The following is a 21064-nucleotide window of genomic DNA, read 5'->3' as shown; positions in this document are numbered from 1 at the left end:
GTTGTGCTAAACTGGCTAAATTGGAACTAGGATGATTTTGAATGCTCCCTGGAGCTCTCTTACAGACTACACTGGTTGTTCTTCAGAAGGGTTAATGTATGAATACTCGGCCCTGAACATGCCCTTGATTTGCCGATACTCCCCATGGAATTCCACTTCAGCCCTGCTTCCTGAGGAGCTCCACAGGAAGAGCTGAGTCCCTCTGAAGATGGTCGTCTTCAAGGCATCCACATCACGAATCTGGGTAAGCGAAAGAAAACAGTAGAGAATCACAGCGTAAACATGGTTTTGTCTTCAACCCACGGGGCATCATTTAAAGCCACGACGTGTACTAAACTTGCCCGCCTGCTTATTTTCACCAGATGCTAGCTGAACGTCTACCTAATTTGGCTTTTTATTGATTAATCTCAAAAAGTGTACTGTTACTATGTTTTATGAATGCAAACCGCTTGAGTCCACTTCAGTCAAAGCCTTATAGACAGATAACAGACAATCTTCCTCCATCAGGCAAATTATTATACTCGTACACCACTATTTAAAAGTTGTATTTTTTAAAAGTTTCAAAAAAGCCTCAGAATGAAATATTGTGAGATATTATTACAATTTAAAAGATCTGTTTGGCATTTAAATGTATATAAAAATGTGTCTTCCGTGTTAAATGACCATTCAGAAAACACTCTATATTATATAAACACTAATATATTGATTTGATGCTCAAGGCACATTTCTTACTGAAAATAATAATAGTAATATTTTTTTCATATTGACTTGAACGCTTTAGACGAAAGTGTTAGTTTATTTAAAGGATGGATGAGCAGTGGCTTACCAGTATGTATGTGGAGTTAGTATCGGTGTTGTTGAGCACAGAAAGCGCTCTGATCTGGATCCTGAAAGCAGGCGGAGCGTCGATGAACACGCGGCAGCTCTGAGCGTCTGAAGCGGCGGCAGCTGCACTCTTGATGGGATTCTCAATGAGCCCAGACGGAGAAAACAGCTGAACGTCACACTCTTGGAGGAAAATACATGCTGCGTTACATCATTTCAGATTAGCTCACTTTGCCTGATTGCACCCTATCATGAAAATTCTGTCATTATTTGCTCACGAAAGAGCACATTCTGCCAAATACACTACCAGTCAGATGTTTACGAGATGTTTTTTGCATTTTGTGCTTACCAGGGTTAAATCTATTTGATCTAAAATACAGTAAAAACAGTGAAATATTATTGTTATTTCAGATATCTTATTACTAATTTAAAATGTTTTGTAATGTAATTTATTATTGTGATGTAAAGCTGAATTTTCAGCATTATTTTAGTCTTCAGTGTCACATGATCCTTCAAAAATCATTCTAATGTGTGGATTACCTGCATAACATTATTATGTTATCATATTATGCAGAAAACAGTTATTCTTACATTTTAATGATCAATTTTACTCAATTTAATGAGTTATTGCTAAATAAAGGTATTATTATCTTTCAAAATATTATACTATCCTCATACATTACAATCTCTCCTGAATGTGTTACATATATGATTACTAATTTAAATAATGACAGAATTTCAGTCAATTAATTTTCCCTTATAATCTATATTAAATTTGATAAATATAATTAAAAGTGTAATGCTGTGTTTGTAATAACACACCTCGATGGTGGCTTTTTTTGCTCTTTATACTCTGATAAAACAGCAGCACTCCATTCCCGGGGGTCAGGCGGCTCTGACGCACCAGTAGGACATTTGATCGTGATTTCAGCGTTTTGCCGGTCATCCTCTCACAGAGACGCATCAGGTTGAGTCTGTCATACAGGGCTAAGTTCTCCTCTGGAGATTACACACACAAACACACACCATACTAGTACTGAATCAGATTCCTGGCTGTCAGAAAAAGTAGCTCTGTACTTACTCTGCCGGCAGTTAAGAGTGCTGGACATGATTTTGATCTGAACAACCTCATCAGGAGGGCGACCAATAGCAAAAATACACTTTGTTTGAGTGATATTGCGCAGATCAATAGTCCCTGAGTCTTGAAGCAAAAGTTGGCCACAGAAACCTGAAAGTGAAGAGTAGATGTCTTACTCCTCATTGCTTTTTTCTCCATTTATCCCTGCATTCATCCAACTGTCTGTTCAAATAACAATCCAAAACACACACATTTTAAAGAAACTATGAATAAATTATAACTATTACAATATATGAGGACTTAGGAAGACAAACAGAAAATAATTATATGAATTTGATGTTGCAGTTGTGTGTGTGTGTGTGTGTATATATATATATAAAACTAAATCTGAATATAAAGCAACATTTAAGTCATAAATATGTAATGTTACAATGCCTAATAATACACACACACACACACACACATATATATATATATATATATATATATATATATATATATATACACACACACAAAATATGGTTTGAGTTTTAAAAGATTGGCTAAAAGATGACTGTTAGCTTGATTTGTGGTGATTTTATTGTAGATTTTGTCAGTGGTGTTTTATTGTCATTTGTTTTTATTTGGTGAAATATTGTATTATTTAGTAATAATTTGAGTTTATAATATGATCGTATGATTAGGAAATATGTTTGGTACATAGCCATAGCCTTTATGTTAACATTGAGGGGTGTAATAGAATTATTATAATCATTATAATATTGTGTTTCTATCCTTTTTTACAGTTTTTATTAAAAAAAGAGGTGTATGGGATACTTTTTAATAAACGTGTCAAATAAAATTGCATTCAAATCAAATTATAACTAATAAAAAATGTATCTGTATGGAATTTGTATCTATATATTTAGAAAAATCGGACACTTTTGTTGACGTTCTGTAACACCATGAATTTAATTTCAATCATAAAAAATGTAGACTGAAAAGGTTGTTAAGGCTGACAGTTGTATATGGATCTAGCAGACACTTGCCACCTAACTGGTCTGTGGTGGTTCTGTTATCAGGCTCATGGTGTTTTTCATCACGTCTGCCGTAGGTGCAATGGCTGAGAAACTCTTCCTCATCTTCATCATCGGTGCCGGTGTGGTTATCTGCGTCCCCTCTTCTCTCCGCGGCTCTGGCGTCTGAGCTGAGGAGCAGTCAGGACTGTAGCAGGCCTGGATGGTGATGGGTTTGGGTAGGTGGAGGCAAAGGAATGGACTGACAGGAAGAGGGCTGGATGGGCCCATGCAGGACACAGTCCGAGACTGGATCCCGTCACCACATGAGACTGAGCACTACATCGGTGAACAGAGAGAGAACGGAGGATAGATAGGCACTCAGTGTTGTTTGATAACAGGTGTGTTGTTGTTAGCGTACGTAGTCTGGCGCGTTACCTCACTCCACTCGTGAACGTCCCAGTGGAACGAACAGACTTGAGTGAAGCATGGTGCAGTGACGGGAGGCTTGTTTTCTGGGTCACAGCGGTCCTCCTCCACGAGCCTCTCTACACCTCCTTCATACTGAACACACCGCACTGTCCTGACAGCTACACCCATCCCGCAGGACACCGAACAGTCACCCTGCGCTCCTGCCTGCCACCTACACAATCACTTTATCAGTTAACAACCCACTGCTGTAAATCAATTGGTTTTGATTGAAGTGGCAATGGACCCCGACATTGAACAACAATCTGAATTTTACTAATGTTATAACAAACTGTGCAGCCAAGTGGTTCCCGATTAAATTTTAATGGGATCTTGAGATGAATCAAAATAATTCAAAATAAGTTAAAACATGTGGCTTTAAAACTAAAGCAGATTCAAGACATAAACTGACAAAATTTAACAAGAAAAATCTGATGTGATTTCAACTTTTCCTTTCTCTTTGGGGTGTTACAAGCCGTTAGTGCATAGATAAGATCCCTAAAGTTGCAAAGACTAATGTCTCAAAATATTCATTACATATTCATTACATTGCATTACACCAAATAATGTTCTTTTTAGCAACGTCGTATCGCCCCTTTAAGACATAATGAAAATCAACGTCTAAATTTGAAAAAATAATATTACTGTATTTTTATGTATGTATTTTTGTAGTTCTTTCATTATTGAAATTAGCACTGTTTCTTAGGCTGATGTCCTTTAATCAATCAGAGGTGCGTATCCCAAAAGCAACTATTGTCCATTCATTACCAATAGGAGCTAATGAACATAGTTAGCTAACAATGTGCTTTAGAAATGCACCCCAGAACAGGGCTTTTTGCTATTTTTCATCTTACTAAAGCATGCAAAAAACATGAGAAATTCTCAGTGTAACAGGGATTAAGTAGATTATATTTTCAGTATTCCTAGCAGCCTAGTAAAATATCTGCAACAATACGAATTATTCGCAAATGAAAATATACTGAGAATACTGAAAGGTGATCAGAAATGTTTGACAGCTTTACCTGGCTGGACAGGCTTCAGTATTACACTCCACTACCTCTGAAGGTCTGGCCACAGACTGACAAGCAGATTCTCCTACAACCAGATCCCTGTTTCCGTCTGCTCCCTCCATCCTCTGGGAACAGAACAGGACTCTCTTCACTACACCACCTCCACAAGACACACTGCACGGGCCCTGTATGTAGCGCCACCTGATAAAGAAGATATCATGCTTATCTCATGTAAATGCATACAAGTACGTCTAGTAACTGAAAGTGGAATATAATCGGCGCTCACGTAGCAGGACATTTTGACGAGCTGCAGGGCTTGGTGTACATTTCAGGTTTACTGGAACGATCACAAAGGAACTCTGGGACTTCTAGATGGGATTGGTGGTCCACACAGGAGAACCAAACCAGCTGAGATCCTGCGTAAGCATGCAACACGATGCACACGCAGTCACAAGGAAGTGATGGCCATAGTTCTAGCATGTGCGTTTGGTTCTCACTTACCGTTCCCGCAGGTCTTCGAGCACTGGCCAATCACTGGACTCCAAACATAAACTGGAACCATTCTGGAGCGGGGCATTACACGGGAGTCTGTATGGATCTGCTGGATATTAAGAAGACATTTCAGAACATAGATATAGACCTTATTTATCAGAGAAACAAGTAAGTCAGCCATCTTCAGAATCGTTAGTAGACCGTGGAGATTTTATAGATTATACGACCATTCAAAAGTTTTATTCATTTATTTGATCAAACATACACTAAAAACAGTAATATTGTGAAATATTATTAAAAAAAACGTTTCTATTTTAATATATTATAAAACGTAAAATGTTCCTGTTATGCAAAGCATTTCGAAATCTTACTTCCCCCAAACGTTAGTTAAAAAAAAACTGTCTTTACTAGTCATTTAAGGTCTTTACTAATTCATTTTATACAACACTTAATTTCGTTCTTTTGATGTGATTGGCCAAGTGTTTCTTCAGCACTGAGATACTTTATTGTTTGTATCTTTTAGCTCGTCTGTGGCGTTCTAGGCAAGACTATGAGAGCAGAGCAAATCTGTAGGAATCTTTGAAAGCCGTATTGCTACTAAGAGAGAAAAATCCTGCTCAGAACAGAGAACGAAATAAAGTGACTGATTGTAGAAGACTTTAAAAACGGAGGGGAGATTACTGGCCTTCAGTTCCGCTCAAAACTCATTGTGTTACTTAGTGACATACAAATCTTGATGCTTTGGCTTCTTTTAAAACACTTGTTGGCCAGCTAAGGTAAAAAACCTACTGATTTACTTTATATGGGCTTATTAGTTAACAATATTAACTGTTATATTAAATATCTGTTGGAATTGTGCCGACATTCAGTACTCTTAGTTGCATGACATTGCTTTATTATTTTCTGATATCAATAATACGTAGTACGCAGTACCTCTCTTTGGGAATCCCAGCCGATAGGACAGACGTCCACCACACAGGGAACATGTTCTAGGGGTTTGGGATCAGAGCACAGGATTTGGTCGACCTCAGAATCGGATCCATGATGGGAGCGGACACATGACACGCTTCTCTGAGCCTCCCCGGGTCCACACACAGCTGAACACTCGCCAGGCTCAGACACCTGCCATCTTCAGCACAAACACACACGATCAGACGTCACCACATTCAACGGGAAATGGTACAAGTCGGTAACTCAAGGAGAAGATTTGTTGAATTCATTTTTTCATTAATGTTTTCTGGAGCTGGTTTTACAGTTAATTTACAGTTACAGTTAATTGCTTGTCTGTGGAGGCTCAGAGAGCTCTCCGATTTCATCAAAAATATCTTAATTTGTGTTCTGAAGATGAATGGCGGTCTTAAGGGTTTGGAACGACACAAGGGTGAGTAATTAATGACAGAATTTTCATTTTGGGGTGAACTTATCCTTTAAATTTCACCTGACCTGATACCAGTGCTATATCAGTATTATAATTTTTTTTATTAATATTTGGAGTTTTAATCGTATATTTTTATTTTGAACATTTTTGTCATTTGATTGTTTTCTTTAAATTTTAAATATGTTTATGTTTATGTATTAGTTTTTGTTAGGTTTCAGTTATTTTAATACTTCAACTTAAACTAAACAAAAATGCAATCGTAAAAAAAAGAGAGAGAGAGAAACTAAATGCTTATTTATTTTTCATCTTTAGACTGTCTAACATGCTAACTCATTTAATTCTCACACACTTTTCTACATTACCTGGCAGGACAGATTTGGAGGTTGCAGGTCTCAATGGTTAGGGGTTTGGAGTCAAGTGCACAGTCCTTGTCAGGCAGCTCCGCTTTCACCGTACCCTGCTTCTGAACACACGTGACCGAGCGCACTCGCTCGCCCACGCCGCAGGGAGCGCTGCAGGGTCCAAACTCACCCACCTCCCAGCTACAGCACACACAAAGTACACCTTCAGCCCTTGCAGTAGTCCCACACTTTAGAGTTATAACGTTATTTGTTATGGAAGCCTGCTTCTGCCGCTGAATAAAAAATTAAAAAAGGTTATTGCAACTTTTTATCTCACAATTACGACTTGAAATGTACATTTTTGAGAAAAAAGGTTTTTTTGTATTTTTTTATTTTGTGGAGGAAACAGTCCTCCATAATTTATAGTGCTGTCAAACAATTATGTCTATAAATAAGTCAAAATAAAAGTCTATATTTAGTTTATATGATACTATCTGTGTATATTGTGCATACTTATTTTGTTTATTAAATACACACACACACACAGCATATATTTTGAAAGTATTGTATTGACATGTATACTTTTAAATGAATATATTTGATATGCTCAAGAAAAGGGTATTTAATTTATTGGTAGTTTATGAATTGTTCTGGTGTGTTTGCAAGGCCAGTGGTTCCTCTGGGGCAGGATATGAATGTGAAAGACCGTAAGGCACCTGGCTGGGCAGTCGGGCTGGAAGCAGGGCTGCAGCTGATCTGGTGTTTGAGGGGAAGACCCGCAGAGCTCATCTTCCAGACGCTCCAGCGTGAGCACATCCACACAGTGCTGACTGACTTTCTGGATGCCTACAACAGAGCAAAAATAATTAATATGGTAACTAAACCAGATTTTACCAATGATAACCCCACTGTCCGAGTTATAGTTTGGTGGGTTGAGATACCCTGATTATGTGTAATATGTGCTCATTTACCTGTGCCGCAGGTCGCTGAGCAGGCAGAGATGACGGTGGACCATCTCCCTTTGGCGCTCTCTCCGCTGAAACAGCTTCAGAGGAATAGTACTGGTATGAGATGTTCGGGGTGGTAAGGTCTCCATACTCTTGGCCGTATTTCCGAAACACCTACAAATGCAAACACGGCAAACAAACAGTTTTCGTCACAAACGAGTGATCGCTGAACATTGACGTTCGCAAAATGTGTCAAATAAGAAAGGCTGCAGACCTGTATGTGTATTTTGTCTGTGACTGGTCCGGAGATAGTGAGCTCTTCGGTTTGAGGCAGGTGGTCATGTGTGAGGTACAGGTTATAGATTATGGGGCTTTTCTCCAGAGGTGAGGGGTATGTGATGCTCAGACCTGGGCTTCCATCTCCAGACACCACGTATTTATCATTTAATAACACCGCTGCAGGAAGTAGAGCGACATCTCGTTCATATCATTTTTGAACTGTATTGATTGTTTCTTTGGATATACTGTACTCGGATACAGTTTGAATGCACCTGTGATTATCAAAAGGCCAATCCTTCAAGCCTGATGCATTTAAATTAGCCAGGTATTTGATAATTTATTACAAAAAAAGAGAAACGAATACTTTTTTCCAGCAAGGACACATTAAATTGATCAAAAGTGATGGTAAAGACTTTAAAATTAGAAAAGATTTTTGTTTTAAATAAATTATGTTCTTTTGAACTTTTTTATTGATCAGAGGGTCCTGAAAATTCAGCTTTGGATCACAGAACTGATTTACGTTTTAAAATATATTAAAACATAAATTGGATGTTTTAAATTGGAATAATATTTTACTATATATTTTGTGAAATAAATAGAAATTATTATTCCAGATTTTTAAATAGTACTGTATATGAAGTCTAATGCCTGACAATATTAAAGAATATAGTTTTCATTCTATACTATTTAATAAATAAATCTTCCGCTGGTTTCTTTTTTTAAGATACACAACCAAAACCCTCTTATTCCACCATATTACAAGGTTTCAATACTAAACTACGGTTAGTTCTTCTAAAAGGAACGACAGCAGTATTCTGTTGAATGTAGCTGTACTCACCAAGGTGTGTAAAAACCGGCTTGGTGTTAATCACATGAACCTGAGAGGCGTTCAGAGGAAGGCTGAGGAATGTGACGTACTCTTGAAAAAACAACACACAGAAAGAGGTTATTATTCATAAATGACTGGACAAATGATGGATACGTCTGAGAATGGCCACTTACCTCCAGTCTCTCCACCCGAATAAGTGTTTGAGATCAACTGACAGGTGGAGCCATTGCCTCCGCACACCCCGCACACATCCTCCACCTTCCCAGAAAGCAATACCCCATCGCAACCAAAAAGCTGTAGTAAACAGTATGGAGAAATTATACATGAAATATTGGACTATGTCCCGTGTTACTCAGAAAGTGGGCAAAAACATGCTTGAGTTAAGTACGTAACAACCTGCTGGATGTACATTAGTGCACTTATTACACATCAGCTTGCCTCATAAGTAAATAAATAAACACAAAATATTGATTTGAGATCGATTTTGAAAGATTTTCAGCAAGTGGCTTTGAGCTTTGTTATAATCCCTTACAAGTTACAAAACCATAATGCTGGCAAGAAGACGTTGACGTAGACCTCAGTACAAATACAGAAGTCCTCTGAATTTTCAATAGGTTGCAGTCCATAAGCAAAACTCAAGATTGTACCAGTTGTGCGTGTATGAAACAGAACAGAGCAAGTCAATATGGAAGCCTTAAAAATATGGAAGAATTAAAAAAAAGAAAACGGGCAACTTTGTGACAAAAATCTAATTATGAGTTTATTAAGTCACTCTATTTTTCATGCAAACTGCATGATAAAAAAACTGCAGATAAAAAAAAAATAGTTGCTGTTGCCTTTTTATTTTTCTACTTTTAATCCAACAGTGGGAAAAAATGAAAAGCAGTTGCAAGATGTAAACTCACAAGTCAAAAAAAAACAACAACCGTAAGATATAATACTCAATTTTAAGAAAAAAAAGCAATTACCTTTAATTATTAAAACGACAATTATTAGTGAATAGCAGACTTTGAAATGTCACGACTCATCTAAAAAAAAGCTGTGTGCTAAATAAGAACTGAACTTTATATTTTTAGTGCATTACCTGGCACTTCCCACCCAGACAGGCAGAAACAGAACCTCTGGTTGCGGTACGAGCAGCTTCACAGCGCGTGCCATCGATGAACTGAGACCCGCGGCTCACCATGAAGTCCTGCTCACGTGAGCGGCACATCAGTTTACACTGAGCGTCGCCTGGAAGGGAGACAGAGATGTGAGAACAGGGAAAACAAACCTGGTCTGAACAGGAAGGTGTGTAGCGCTGCACCTGAGCTGTATCCGACAGCGGGGATCCAGGTGTAGACTGAGCCCGAGTCTGGAGGCACTGACAGAGGCTGCTGGTCTGTGGCTGAGCACTGCTGAGACATGAACTCCAGCTGAGTCGACTCGCAGGCCTGCAGAAAACCACAAGACGCGCATCCGTTTAAACCCGCTTTCATTTTACAGACGGCAGGGTCATTTAACGTTACCCTTCCAAGCTTTCCTGCACTTCGGCAGTAGTAACTGTAAGTTGATGAAAAGCTAATAATGAATAACATCCTAAAAAATCGATGACATTATTTTTTTACTGCATTTTATGTTTACTGCGTCAGACAATGCAAATTTGTTGTTCAATTATTTAACAATTATGTTTTATGAACCAGAGATTCACCTGAAATGTAGATTAATGTTAATTAATCATTCAATAAACAATTCAACCATTGTTTATTGGTGGTTAGTGTTTATTCATAATGCATTGACTAATATTAATTTACTGGGAAAATGAATAAGATTGGTAAGATTTCAAATACGCTATTGGAAGACTTTTCTTCTTTTCTGAAGTTATTTAATTAAAAATATAATAAAACTGTAATTTTGTAAAATATAATAACAATTTAAAACTGTTTTCCATTTGAATACATTTAAAAATATGTATCATTATTACTGCTCAGGAAACATTTTCTCTTATTATCAAAGTTGAAAACGATATATTTTTGAAAACGTATTTTTTTTCAATAAATAGGAAGTTCAAAATAACAGCATTTATATTTTTTAGCAAAACAATTCACGAAAATATTTTATAGCCAAGTAAAAGACATCTTCACTGTCACTTTTGATCAATTGAGTCTGTTCTTGCCAAATAAACGTATTCATTTCTTGCACTAATTTTACTTACCTTACATTTTAATCTCAATGTTATTTTAGTTATATATTTTTTTTTAAATGCTGTTCATTGCCCGTTCATGACACCCATTGCTTTAACTGATGCTGAGAGTTTAAACTCATTTGTAAAATTGATGAAAAATAATAATAAGATGTGCACTGAGAGAACAAATGCTATTTAGCAACAACTTGAAAATGTATAGGCAATGTATAGATGGTGTAACATTTGAATAAGATGACCTACAGAGGCCCAGAATAAACATGCCCGGGGGCTATTACCTGCAGATTACAAAGTTCAGCTTCTGTGTCCTGTCCTGTACAGACCGTACCACCAAAGGCTGGCCTGAAACAGAAATATGGCTATGAATACATATATCTGCACAGCATCTGATTTATAAGCGCTAGTAGTTTCTCAACACTGAGCAGTGTTCTCCCTGTCATACTGTCACTCCACACCTGGGGTTGTTGCACTGTCTCCTGCGGTAAGAGATTCCTCCTCCACAAGATCGTGAGCATGGAGACAATTCAGACCACGAAGACCAAGAGCCGTGAACCATCATGGAGGAACCCAAAGTAGAAGGAGACACGCACCGGCCCTTCAAACACCACTACAACAAAACCAATACATTTCATATTTGAAGAATACAATGAAGAATTTCTGTCTAGTCATCTCAAACATCTACCAAATAACCAAAGTAATGCAAGAATACATAAAGACGCATGCAATTAATAATTTGGATTGCAAGGATTCATTGTTAATAAATGGTGGTCACCTGACTGGGCCCACACTCCGTCCCGTCCAAGAGAGGAACAAGGAGACGAGTGCATGAGCTGCGGTCACGGGGGTTGATGTGGCACGACAAAACACGACAGGTTGCCTTGGTAACAGACAGAAAAAAATCAGCCCGGTAAAGCTTAACGAGATATTAAGTGACAAAATAAAAATGACGATCAAAGTCCTACAGTAATGAAATAAATGATTTGTAAAAATGCTTTATGTTACATTAATATGCTCTTTGCATATGCTTCTCCTAAATGCTGAAAAAATTAATTTGACCTAAATGCACACCAATGTCTAAAGGTCGATATATCGCTGCATTTATTTAATAAAAATATTATCACAATTTAAAATAAATGTGTTTTCAATTTAAAGTGCTACTATAGATTTCTTTCGTGCAGTGTGTAACGGGGTCGAGTGAATGAAAACATCCTGCAAAGTTTTAAATCTGAAAGTACAGAGTGTATAAAGTCATTGTGTCTCAAAAGAGTCCCGAGCTCTTTCATGTTGATGTCAAAATGAAACATTAGCATATTGCCCGCCCACTTGCTCTCTTTTTTTTCAAAGGTTGGTTCTGAATGAAAATGATATCCTTCTTTTCCACTAGGTGCCGCTTTCTGGAGCGTTGAAAGCTCACAAACACTGCTTTAGATGAATCGAACACCGCAGTGAATGAAAAACACGAATGAAGGAATGAATCGTTTGGGAGTCCATGAACAAGTTAAGTACAAATAAATGCATATTATATTATAACAATAGTTTTTTTTTGACCTTGCATGCATGTCAACCTGTTGTTTGCGATTCCCACAACCAAAATATGAACATAGGGGCACTTTAAATAAAATGTCATTTATTCCTGTGATGTAATATATACATACATACATATATATATATATATATATATATATATATATATATATATATATATATAGATATATATATATATAGATATATAGATATAAAATATACCATACCCAAACTTTCTATATTAACTGTATTAAAGATGTCAAAATAAAGCAGAACTGCATTGCTCAAGTGATCTGAGGTGCACACAGCTCTCACACACTACTGGGGGTCATTCTTACTCACCATATCACCATTAGTGAAAGAGCAAGCGGTAGCAGAGCTGCCAAACGCTATACGACACTGATCGTCCACTCCATAGTAGAGACCAGGCCTCCGATCCTGCACTGATCCACCCAGCACCGGCACATCCTTCACACACTCTGCCTTCCCAGCACTGCACAGACAACACACAGAGAACCGTACATAAGAAGTCTCTTACGTTCCCCGAAGCTGCATTCATTTGATCAAAGATACAGTATAGACAGTGATACGGTAAAATATCACCTGCTGTCCAGTCCTTCAGAAATGATAATATGCTGTTTGTTCTCGAGACAAAGTTATTATTATTATTATCAATGTTGAAAATTGTTGTAATGCTTTGATTCTGGATTTTCTTTTCTATTTTTAGTCTCGTTTTATTTTATTATTCAATTTGAATTTATTTATATTAATGCATTCTTGCCGAAACACATTAATAAAAAGAATCCCGCTGACCCCAAATGTTTAAGTGAAATGGAATAACGCAAAATTCAATAAATAAACATGATTCAAGCGAAAACTAAAAAAGGAACAGAAGAGAATTTAAAAACAGGGTCACCGCATGTCATATTTCAAAAGAAAAAGAAAATAAAACAAGAAATTCTCCAATGACCAATTTAAACAAGTTTTTTAGCAGGAAATAAATGCATTCTGAAATTGATGACAACTGTTCAATTCAAAACTTACGAATGGTTAAATTGATCGTAATTTGTGTTTTTAGCATTTCTAGTAGTGGTCTCAGACTCTGGAGGCTGACGCTTGTTTCTGTGATACAGTAAGTGACGGGCACCTGAAGAAGCTGTGGAGCTGAGCTCTGCTGCACTGGGACCAGGTGAGATCAACGCTGTTATAACCTCCATCAGACGCCATCATAAACCCACTGGAGCCGCATGTGTTGTCTATCCCATCATGGTTTATGCCAAAACTGGAAGAAGAAAAAAGCAACAAACCCAGACTCAGATTTCAGCATGGCAATACGAGCTTTAAAGTCGTCAGGCTCACCTGTGGCCAATCTCGTGAGCGATGGTGATGCCCAGGTCAAAGCCGGTGTCTTCTGTAATCACGCAGTTCCAGTCAGTGGAGCAGACTCCGCCCAGCTGCGTCACACCTCTCACGAGCTTGTTCCCATTGGGTAAGACCAGATCAAACCTTCATGATGTCAAAGAGAGCCACTGAATTGCAGGTATGCTGAAACGCTTGAAAACAAACTCTGCACTAATAAATATAAGACAATATATCATCCAGTCAAATATCAAGTAAGAAGTAAACTAGATCATATATTTGATAAAAAGCCTATATAAAATGTACCTCCTTAAAGGTAAATTAAATGCAGTTTAATGAGATATATCCCTCCAATAATTCTTTACATTCATAATTAATGAATAAATTTATGCAAAAAACTTAGATATTATTGCAGACATTGTAAAATCCCCTCCTGTTTGTTGCATTTAAAAATGATCTAAATTGCTTCTCAGACGCTCTTAGTAAAATGAAAAACCCAAAAGTGGTATTTATTGGTGTAATATAATTTGTTAAAAATATATATATTTTATTTAATTTCAGATTTTTTGTTTCCTGGAAGGAGCTTATTGTGTCTTCTATTCCAGATATATATAATGCCAGTATGTGTTCTGATTTTGCACTTCATAAAAAAAGAAAAGAAAAGAAAAAAGAAACACTTGGAAGTGATATTCAAGAACTTCAAATATTTTAGCAAAATTTTGGTACTTATTGCAAATATTTTATACCATACACACCAAAGTGCACCAGAGTGCTCCCTATGGTTTAAGTCCACACCTGGTGATGTATAACAGCAGATCTGCATGTAAAGGGTCTGTGTCAGCATCAGGGTTGACCTTCTGACCCCACTCACATACGCTTTTTAGAGAGGATGTGATGTTTTCAGAAATCTGGATGTCTGGCTGTGAATGAAAACAGACGTTATTGTCCTCGTGGATTAATATAATGGTTGTTATGCGGAGCGTTAGGTGAAACGGTCATGTAAACCTTCGGCTCGGTGAGAATGACCATACGAACAAGATGAACTCTTATTTTGGCGCCGAGAGTGACATCTCTCAGAAGCTCGGAGGCCTGCGGGAGTAGAAGAGATACTTAAACGATATAAAGTGTCTTTGGTGGTTTGTAACTGGAAATGCAGATTGAACACACACATACAATGTTGAGGTTGGTCAGGATGTATCTTTCGGTGTCTTGCCTGTGAACATCATAGACGTCTGGACCCACCACCACTGCTAGCTCCAGATGTGTGACCTCTGACCCCAGAGGTGTTCGTCGTAACCTGAACTGACCTGAGACAGGACTCAGTTTAATGAAAGCAGCAATTATATTTTATCATGTAAACAGCAAAACAGAAACAGCTCAGGTTATATAATAGGATAAGATGAGTTTAATTTGTTTGATACCAAAGTATCTCTATATACTACTTTAGCATGCTGAAATTGATTTGGCTGTAGAACAAACAGCAGCTAAACTGACATTCAGACAAACAGCTTAATTGTGAGAGTGATATTTCATTTATATAACAGTTGAATAAATAAAAAAGTAACTTTAGACACATTTTAGATTCAATATTGATCCATTTTTGCTCTGCTAACACGTTGCACATAGCACATCAATGTAATATATTGATATATAATATAAATTACATGAATATAAAAAAGACATGTCGATGTTTTCAAGATATATACTGTATGTGTGTATTTATATATACATAATAAACATCCGCAAAACACATACAGACATGGACAAAAGTATCGGCACCCTTGGTAAATATGATCGAAGAAGGCTGTGAAAATTATTCTACATTATTAATCCTTTTCATCTTTTATTTAAATATGTACAGAAATCTAACCTTTCATTGGATACTAAAATAAGAGGAAATATCAAAGAGCTAAGTAGGAACACCATCTAAAAATCATTATGAAATAAATGTTTTTCTCAAATTCACTTTGGACACAATTATTGGCACCCCTAGAAATACTTAAAAAGAAATGCTTTCAAAAAAAAAAAAAAAAAAGGTTTTTGAGCAGCGCAGGGTGATTATGAACATGAAATTATCCAGCCATGCCTTCCTGTTTCACAGAAATATAAATAGGAGGGAAAACAAATAGAGCTTGTGAGATTAAGAAAAGAGCTAGAGCAGTGAAAATTCCCATTTTCACCATCAGGGAAAGCATCAGGAATTTCCAATCAAAATAAAGAAAGAGGCTGTGTGTCTGTATCGTCCTAATGCACGGACAGGAGCAGAGTTGAGTGGCCGAAGACTCTCTAAGGACTGCATCTGGAGAATTGCAAAAAATAGTTGAGTCTCAGGGTCAGAAAACCTTTTAAAAAAATTAAGACAGCCACATGTTTTTGGGAAGGTTTTAAGAAAAATTATCCTAGCTTATCCAAAAACAAACTCCAGCATATACAGTTATCAGACAGGACTGGAACTTCAAATGGGACTGGTTTCCATGGTCAGATGAAACTAAAAAAAAAGAGATCTTTAGCAGCAAACACTCAGGTTTGGTGCTAAAGAGTTTGGTGAGTTTGGTGATTTTTATATATAGAAAATATATAACATACTGCTGTTTTTTTATGTTGTGGACCTATATTTCTGTAGACACATCATGGCATCATGGATTCTACCAAATACCAACAGATAAAAAAAATCAATAAGTGACTGACTCTGAACTCTTATAATGGGCCATGTTTGGATCTTCAAAATGCACAAAAATACAGGCACAAACCTCAAAAACAACACAAAAATGGGTCACTGAGCACAAAACCAAACCTCCTCAGGCAATAAAGGAGAAAATCTAAAGCTTTTTAAACTGGTATTGAATAAAAGGGTGTTGTTAATTGTGGCCAATGTGTATTAGAGCAAAAGATTTATTTCATAATTAATAAATTATGAAATCAGTTTTAAATTTGCCAATAAAGGTTAGATTTTTTAATAATAGGTTTGCATTATTACAGCCACCTTTGATCATATTTGTCAAAGGTGCCAATATTTTTGCCCATGACCGTATAATATGTACTACTTCCATCTAGATTATGAAGTGTGCAACTGACACTTAAGTTAGACGACGGTGAGTGTATGGTGGATATACAGTACTGCGTCCAAATTTCATTCACACTATTTCATCCGTACTATTTGTATGCAAGTTCAAACGTACTCAAAAGTACTACTTAGGCAGTATGGGATTTTCAACACAGCTTGCATTTCTAAACAAATACAATATTTTGAACTAATCATTTGACTGAATGATTCAAATGACTCAATTGCCAGTCACTTGTCGCCACCTTCTGGCATAACAATGTAAAATGCAGCGCAACCCAACAATATTTTACACAAAACTGTGTTCGGTACTCATAGCGTGAGACACAGAAAAACAGTGGCATTTAAGCAGTGGCCAACGAAGTCTATACGTGCACATAGACCTACAACTGAAAAACAATATGGGCAAGAATACAGCCGTCAATGACTGTGAAGCTGATTTAAACAATCAAACAATATATAAATCAGGTTAATTTGATTTGACTTGACTTGAACAGCACTTTGAATAATACACAGACAAGCTCAACTGCAAAACGTATTGCTGTGGACTTCAGACCACTGATAGGCTTATGCTCAAGCATATGGTACTGTACATAGTGTGTATTTAACCAGTGCAATGTCCACTCACTTTTAGGCCTTTTAAGACGCGTCCTCACTGGTAATGTGTGGGTCAACAGTAGGTGAGGTACACCAGAAGGTACATCCCCGGGAAGCTCCTTCAGATGGTCTATGTGCTTTTGAAGCACCGGGCGAATATACAGCCTCTTCTCCCCTGACTGAATTAGACCTTGCTGAAGAACGAATACAGACTATAATTAGACCTCTGTCTCCGTATAGTACTCTATACGGACAGCACAGTAAAAAGCATCTTCTTACTAATTTTCCATGGCAGATGGGGAGAAGAGTTCTCGTATGCACCGGTCTCAGTAGCTTCAGCTGTTCGCAGCACATATCCTCCCTTTTCTTCACCACACTCGCTGTCGAGTTGATCACCATCTCCAGACTCGTGGGACAGGACACGGGTTGTTCATCTCTGTGCTGGCCCAGCTCAAATGTCTCTTCTTCGCTGTGAAACGAGCACCTCCATAGCCCTCTGAAAGACTCGTTCCTCGAGCAGTTCACCCAGACCAGCTCAAAGTGAGGCACTGAAGAAAACAAACTACTCACTTACTCATTTTCAAATGGTTTAAAACCTCTCGGTTTAGTTTGAACCTACTGGCCTATCCGTGAACCTTCTGACTCCGTGTTCGTGATTAATATTTCTCAACATCCGTGAACCAGACTCACCTGATTTAATGGAAATGGTATCAAAATAATAAAATAAATCTTGAGGTTTCAGTGACTCTAAAAAATCCTGAGAAATGAAAAAACAAATACAAATAAAATTAGATTTTTATCAAATGATAAAAAAGGTGTCTTGCACAGAAATACTAGAAATATTCACGGTAGGCAAGGTTCAATACAAAAAAAAACTAGGAATGCATTTTTATTATTATTATTATATTTATTCCTTTATATCATTGTTCTTTTAAAATGAAAATTATATATCTACATCTTTATCTATCTATCTATCTATCTATCTATATATATATTATTTACAAATTACGTTTTAATATCTATTCAAATTATATTTCATAATATTACTGTTTTAATGCATTTTGATCAAATAAATGCAGCACTGGTGAGCATATTAAACACACACACACAAACAAACAAACTTACAGACCCCGAACCGTCGATCAGTTTATTACTTTATTGCTTTCATTTAATATTTTATTTATTTTTATAATTTTGTTTATGTTGGGACCAAGTGAAAGTTCTATACAACTGGATTTAAAGGTTTCTCATTTCTGTAAGCATTCTGAAATAAAGGTCATAAATCTGCTTTTTTCCAAGCTTAAATGCACTTACCTTCTGCAAAGTGCATTGTGAAATCAGTAGAGCTGTTGTTTTTAACAAACTTGGAACCAGAAGGAGCCAGATCAGAGTTCTCGTGTTTGACCACATCTTGAAGCACAGGACTAATCAAACGTAGCTGAACACGCCGAGATATCAGTCCGCCTGCCTTACCACCGCGATTCTGACTGAATGTTTGAAGTTGGTCGAAATTGTCCTGTGCGTAGACTGATGTCTCACACTCTGCTTGTTTAGAAAGATCAGCATAAAAGGTTATTGATCAGCAGGCATGGACAAGCCCAGCTGAAACACACTGAGTTGATGAATGACAGACAATAGTTGTTGACACACCATGATCTGTGTAGAAGGTAACAGGCTGTGCTGTGGTTGGCTCTCCTTTGATGCCTGTTTTATTGATTTTTGACTTTGCTGGAAAACTACCTTAGAAACCTTATGTATGAACAAACTCCAAATCACATCCAGGGACATGAGGTTAAACCAATGGAGTGGCACAAAACATTATATTCTCTCACATTATATGAGATTACTTGATTCGTTTATATTTGGAAACAGCAATGATTTTCAGTGCACATCATTTTATTAATCAAAAAAAATAACAGTTTGTGGCCTAATTAAAATGACTAATTACTAAGTTATCTGTTAAATGTGCAGTGTTTAATATTTAGGAGGATCTGTAGACAGAAATATATTTAACTATTTTTTCAGAGGTCTAAAAACACCTTACGCAATGAACCGTTATGCTTATATTAACTTAGACGGAGCTATTTATACAAACCGCAGGCCCCCTTACGCGGAAGTCGCCATCATTACAGTACAGTAACCGTTATAGTACAAACAGAGCGTGTTTCTGTACTGTATTATTCATGCAAATACAACGCAAATGATAAACAAGTAATGTATTCAATAACATATTGATTTGTTGAATAATTAAGTACATATAAAAGTACTTGGTAAAGAAAGTCTGTCTGTCTCTGGACAATTCTGTAAAATAAGTAAATGTTGAGGCGACGGCTGCAAAAGAAAACACCGTGAAGGAGTGAAGACAAACAAAAGAGGATACCCGACAACGCATAGAAAGCATCAAAGAACCAATTCGATAAAACAGGCAGCTTCCTAAAGGAAGGTAATCCCAAGGTTGACCCACCTCATACGCAGTATCCACATCACAGACAAAAATCAAAATGAGTTGAGGACAAACTTGTTAACCAAGGAAGTAGAGGAGCACACGGATTGGTGCTCCAGCCTTCTCTCAGCACGACAAAAGACGGGTCTCTTTGGATCTGTTTAGACCCACAGAAACTAAATGAAAGCCTAAAAAGGTGCCCTCACAAGTCCTAACCACGATCCTCACTCCTTTGCTGGAGACACTTACCATTTGGTCTCGGGACCTTTTTCAAGTCAAAACGGATCAAATTCTTGAAGGTCTTCATGGTGTAATCAGCATAGCATATGACATTGCAGTGTGTGGTGTTGACAAGTTGCTTAAAATACTACAACCCCACAACCACCCTCATACTGGAGATAGATGCATCACAGAGATGCACTGGTGCAAGACAACAGGCCCATTGCTTTCGGTTCAAAAACACTAACTGAGTGTCAGTCAAGATGCAGCAACATTAAAAGAGAAATGCTTGCTATGCTTGTGTATGGTATGCAGCGATATCACACATGCTTGTATGGCAAATCATTCATTGTGGTAACTGATCACAGACCCCGAATGCTGATCAAGATGCAGGGATTTAACTACAGAATCATGTATCGTCCTGGAAACCAAATGATTCCCGCAGACACCCTCAGCCGCCTGCCAAACCCTGAAAACAATGAAGATATTGAACTTCAACTCATTGATGGACTGCATACAGAATTTAAAGACCCTGAGCATCGTACCGTCTCAATTGTAAACTTTTCTCCGTACAAGCAGGAGACTCTCAGAACCGAGACGGCAAAGGACCCCAGAATGAACTCGCTGTAAAAGCAAATCATAACTGAGCCAATACAATACAAGAACTATGTGTAAAGCTAAATGAAATATTAAGCAGTAAGAGTTCCAAAAATGGACCGAATGTCTTTTCTGCTGCAACCAGTTTATTAATATTCATTACTGCTATAATGTGCACTCCACTGAGAGGAAAAAAACTGTAATGTCTTATTGTTTATGGATATATTGTTGTCAAAGATGTTTATACTGTAATGCTAAACAGAGGGGATGTTGTGATACCTAACATGTTGTGTTATGCATGTACTGGAAGTATGTAGTTAAACATGTGTTGATCACCTAGTAAGGTACTAAGATGTTCATACTATATATAATACTGTAATACTTCAGAGACAACATTTAAAATCTCAGATTATGGCACTATGGGACGAATCGGTTCTTTC

General features: G+C 37.2%; 1 protein-coding gene across 1 annotated transcript; it reads right to left on the bottom strand.

Annotated features, from left to right (window-relative positions):
- Window positions 1–59: 59 nt before the first annotated feature.
- On the bottom strand, window positions 60–19031 carry adamts13 (ADAM metallopeptidase with thrombospondin type 1 motif, 13). Its single transcript, XM_043246724.1, is given in 32 exon segments — window positions 60–240; window positions 827–1008; window positions 1648–1824; window positions 1907–2053; window positions 2940–3237; window positions 3337–3541; window positions 4389–4577; window positions 4663–4792; window positions 4878–4977; window positions 5802–5997; window positions 6609–6788; window positions 7304–7433; window positions 7559–7618; window positions 7621–7708; window positions 7809–7990; window positions 8652–8732; window positions 8816–8936; window positions 9727–9875; window positions 9949–10075; window positions 11103–11166; window positions 11280–11431; window positions 11597–11701; window positions 12691–12841; window positions 13496–13630; window positions 13708–13854; window positions 14503–14627; window positions 14713–14796; window positions 14881–15014; window positions 17397–17559; window positions 17645–17913; window positions 18056–18122; window positions 18680–19031. Coding segments are annotated over 32 exon segments (4608 nt in total). The 5' UTR covers window positions 18776–19031; the 3' UTR covers window positions 60–66.
- Between the last annotated feature and the right edge of the window lie 2033 nt (window positions 19032–21064).

Source organism: Puntigrus tetrazona, chromosome 8 (assembly GCF_018831695.1).
Source record: "Puntigrus tetrazona isolate hp1 chromosome 8, ASM1883169v1, whole genome shotgun sequence".
Taxonomy (NCBI): Eukaryota; Metazoa; Chordata; class Actinopteri; order Cypriniformes; family Cyprinidae; genus Puntigrus; species Puntigrus tetrazona.
Note: the sequence above shows the minus strand (reverse complement) of the source record. Positions and strands in the feature narration are given on the sequence as shown.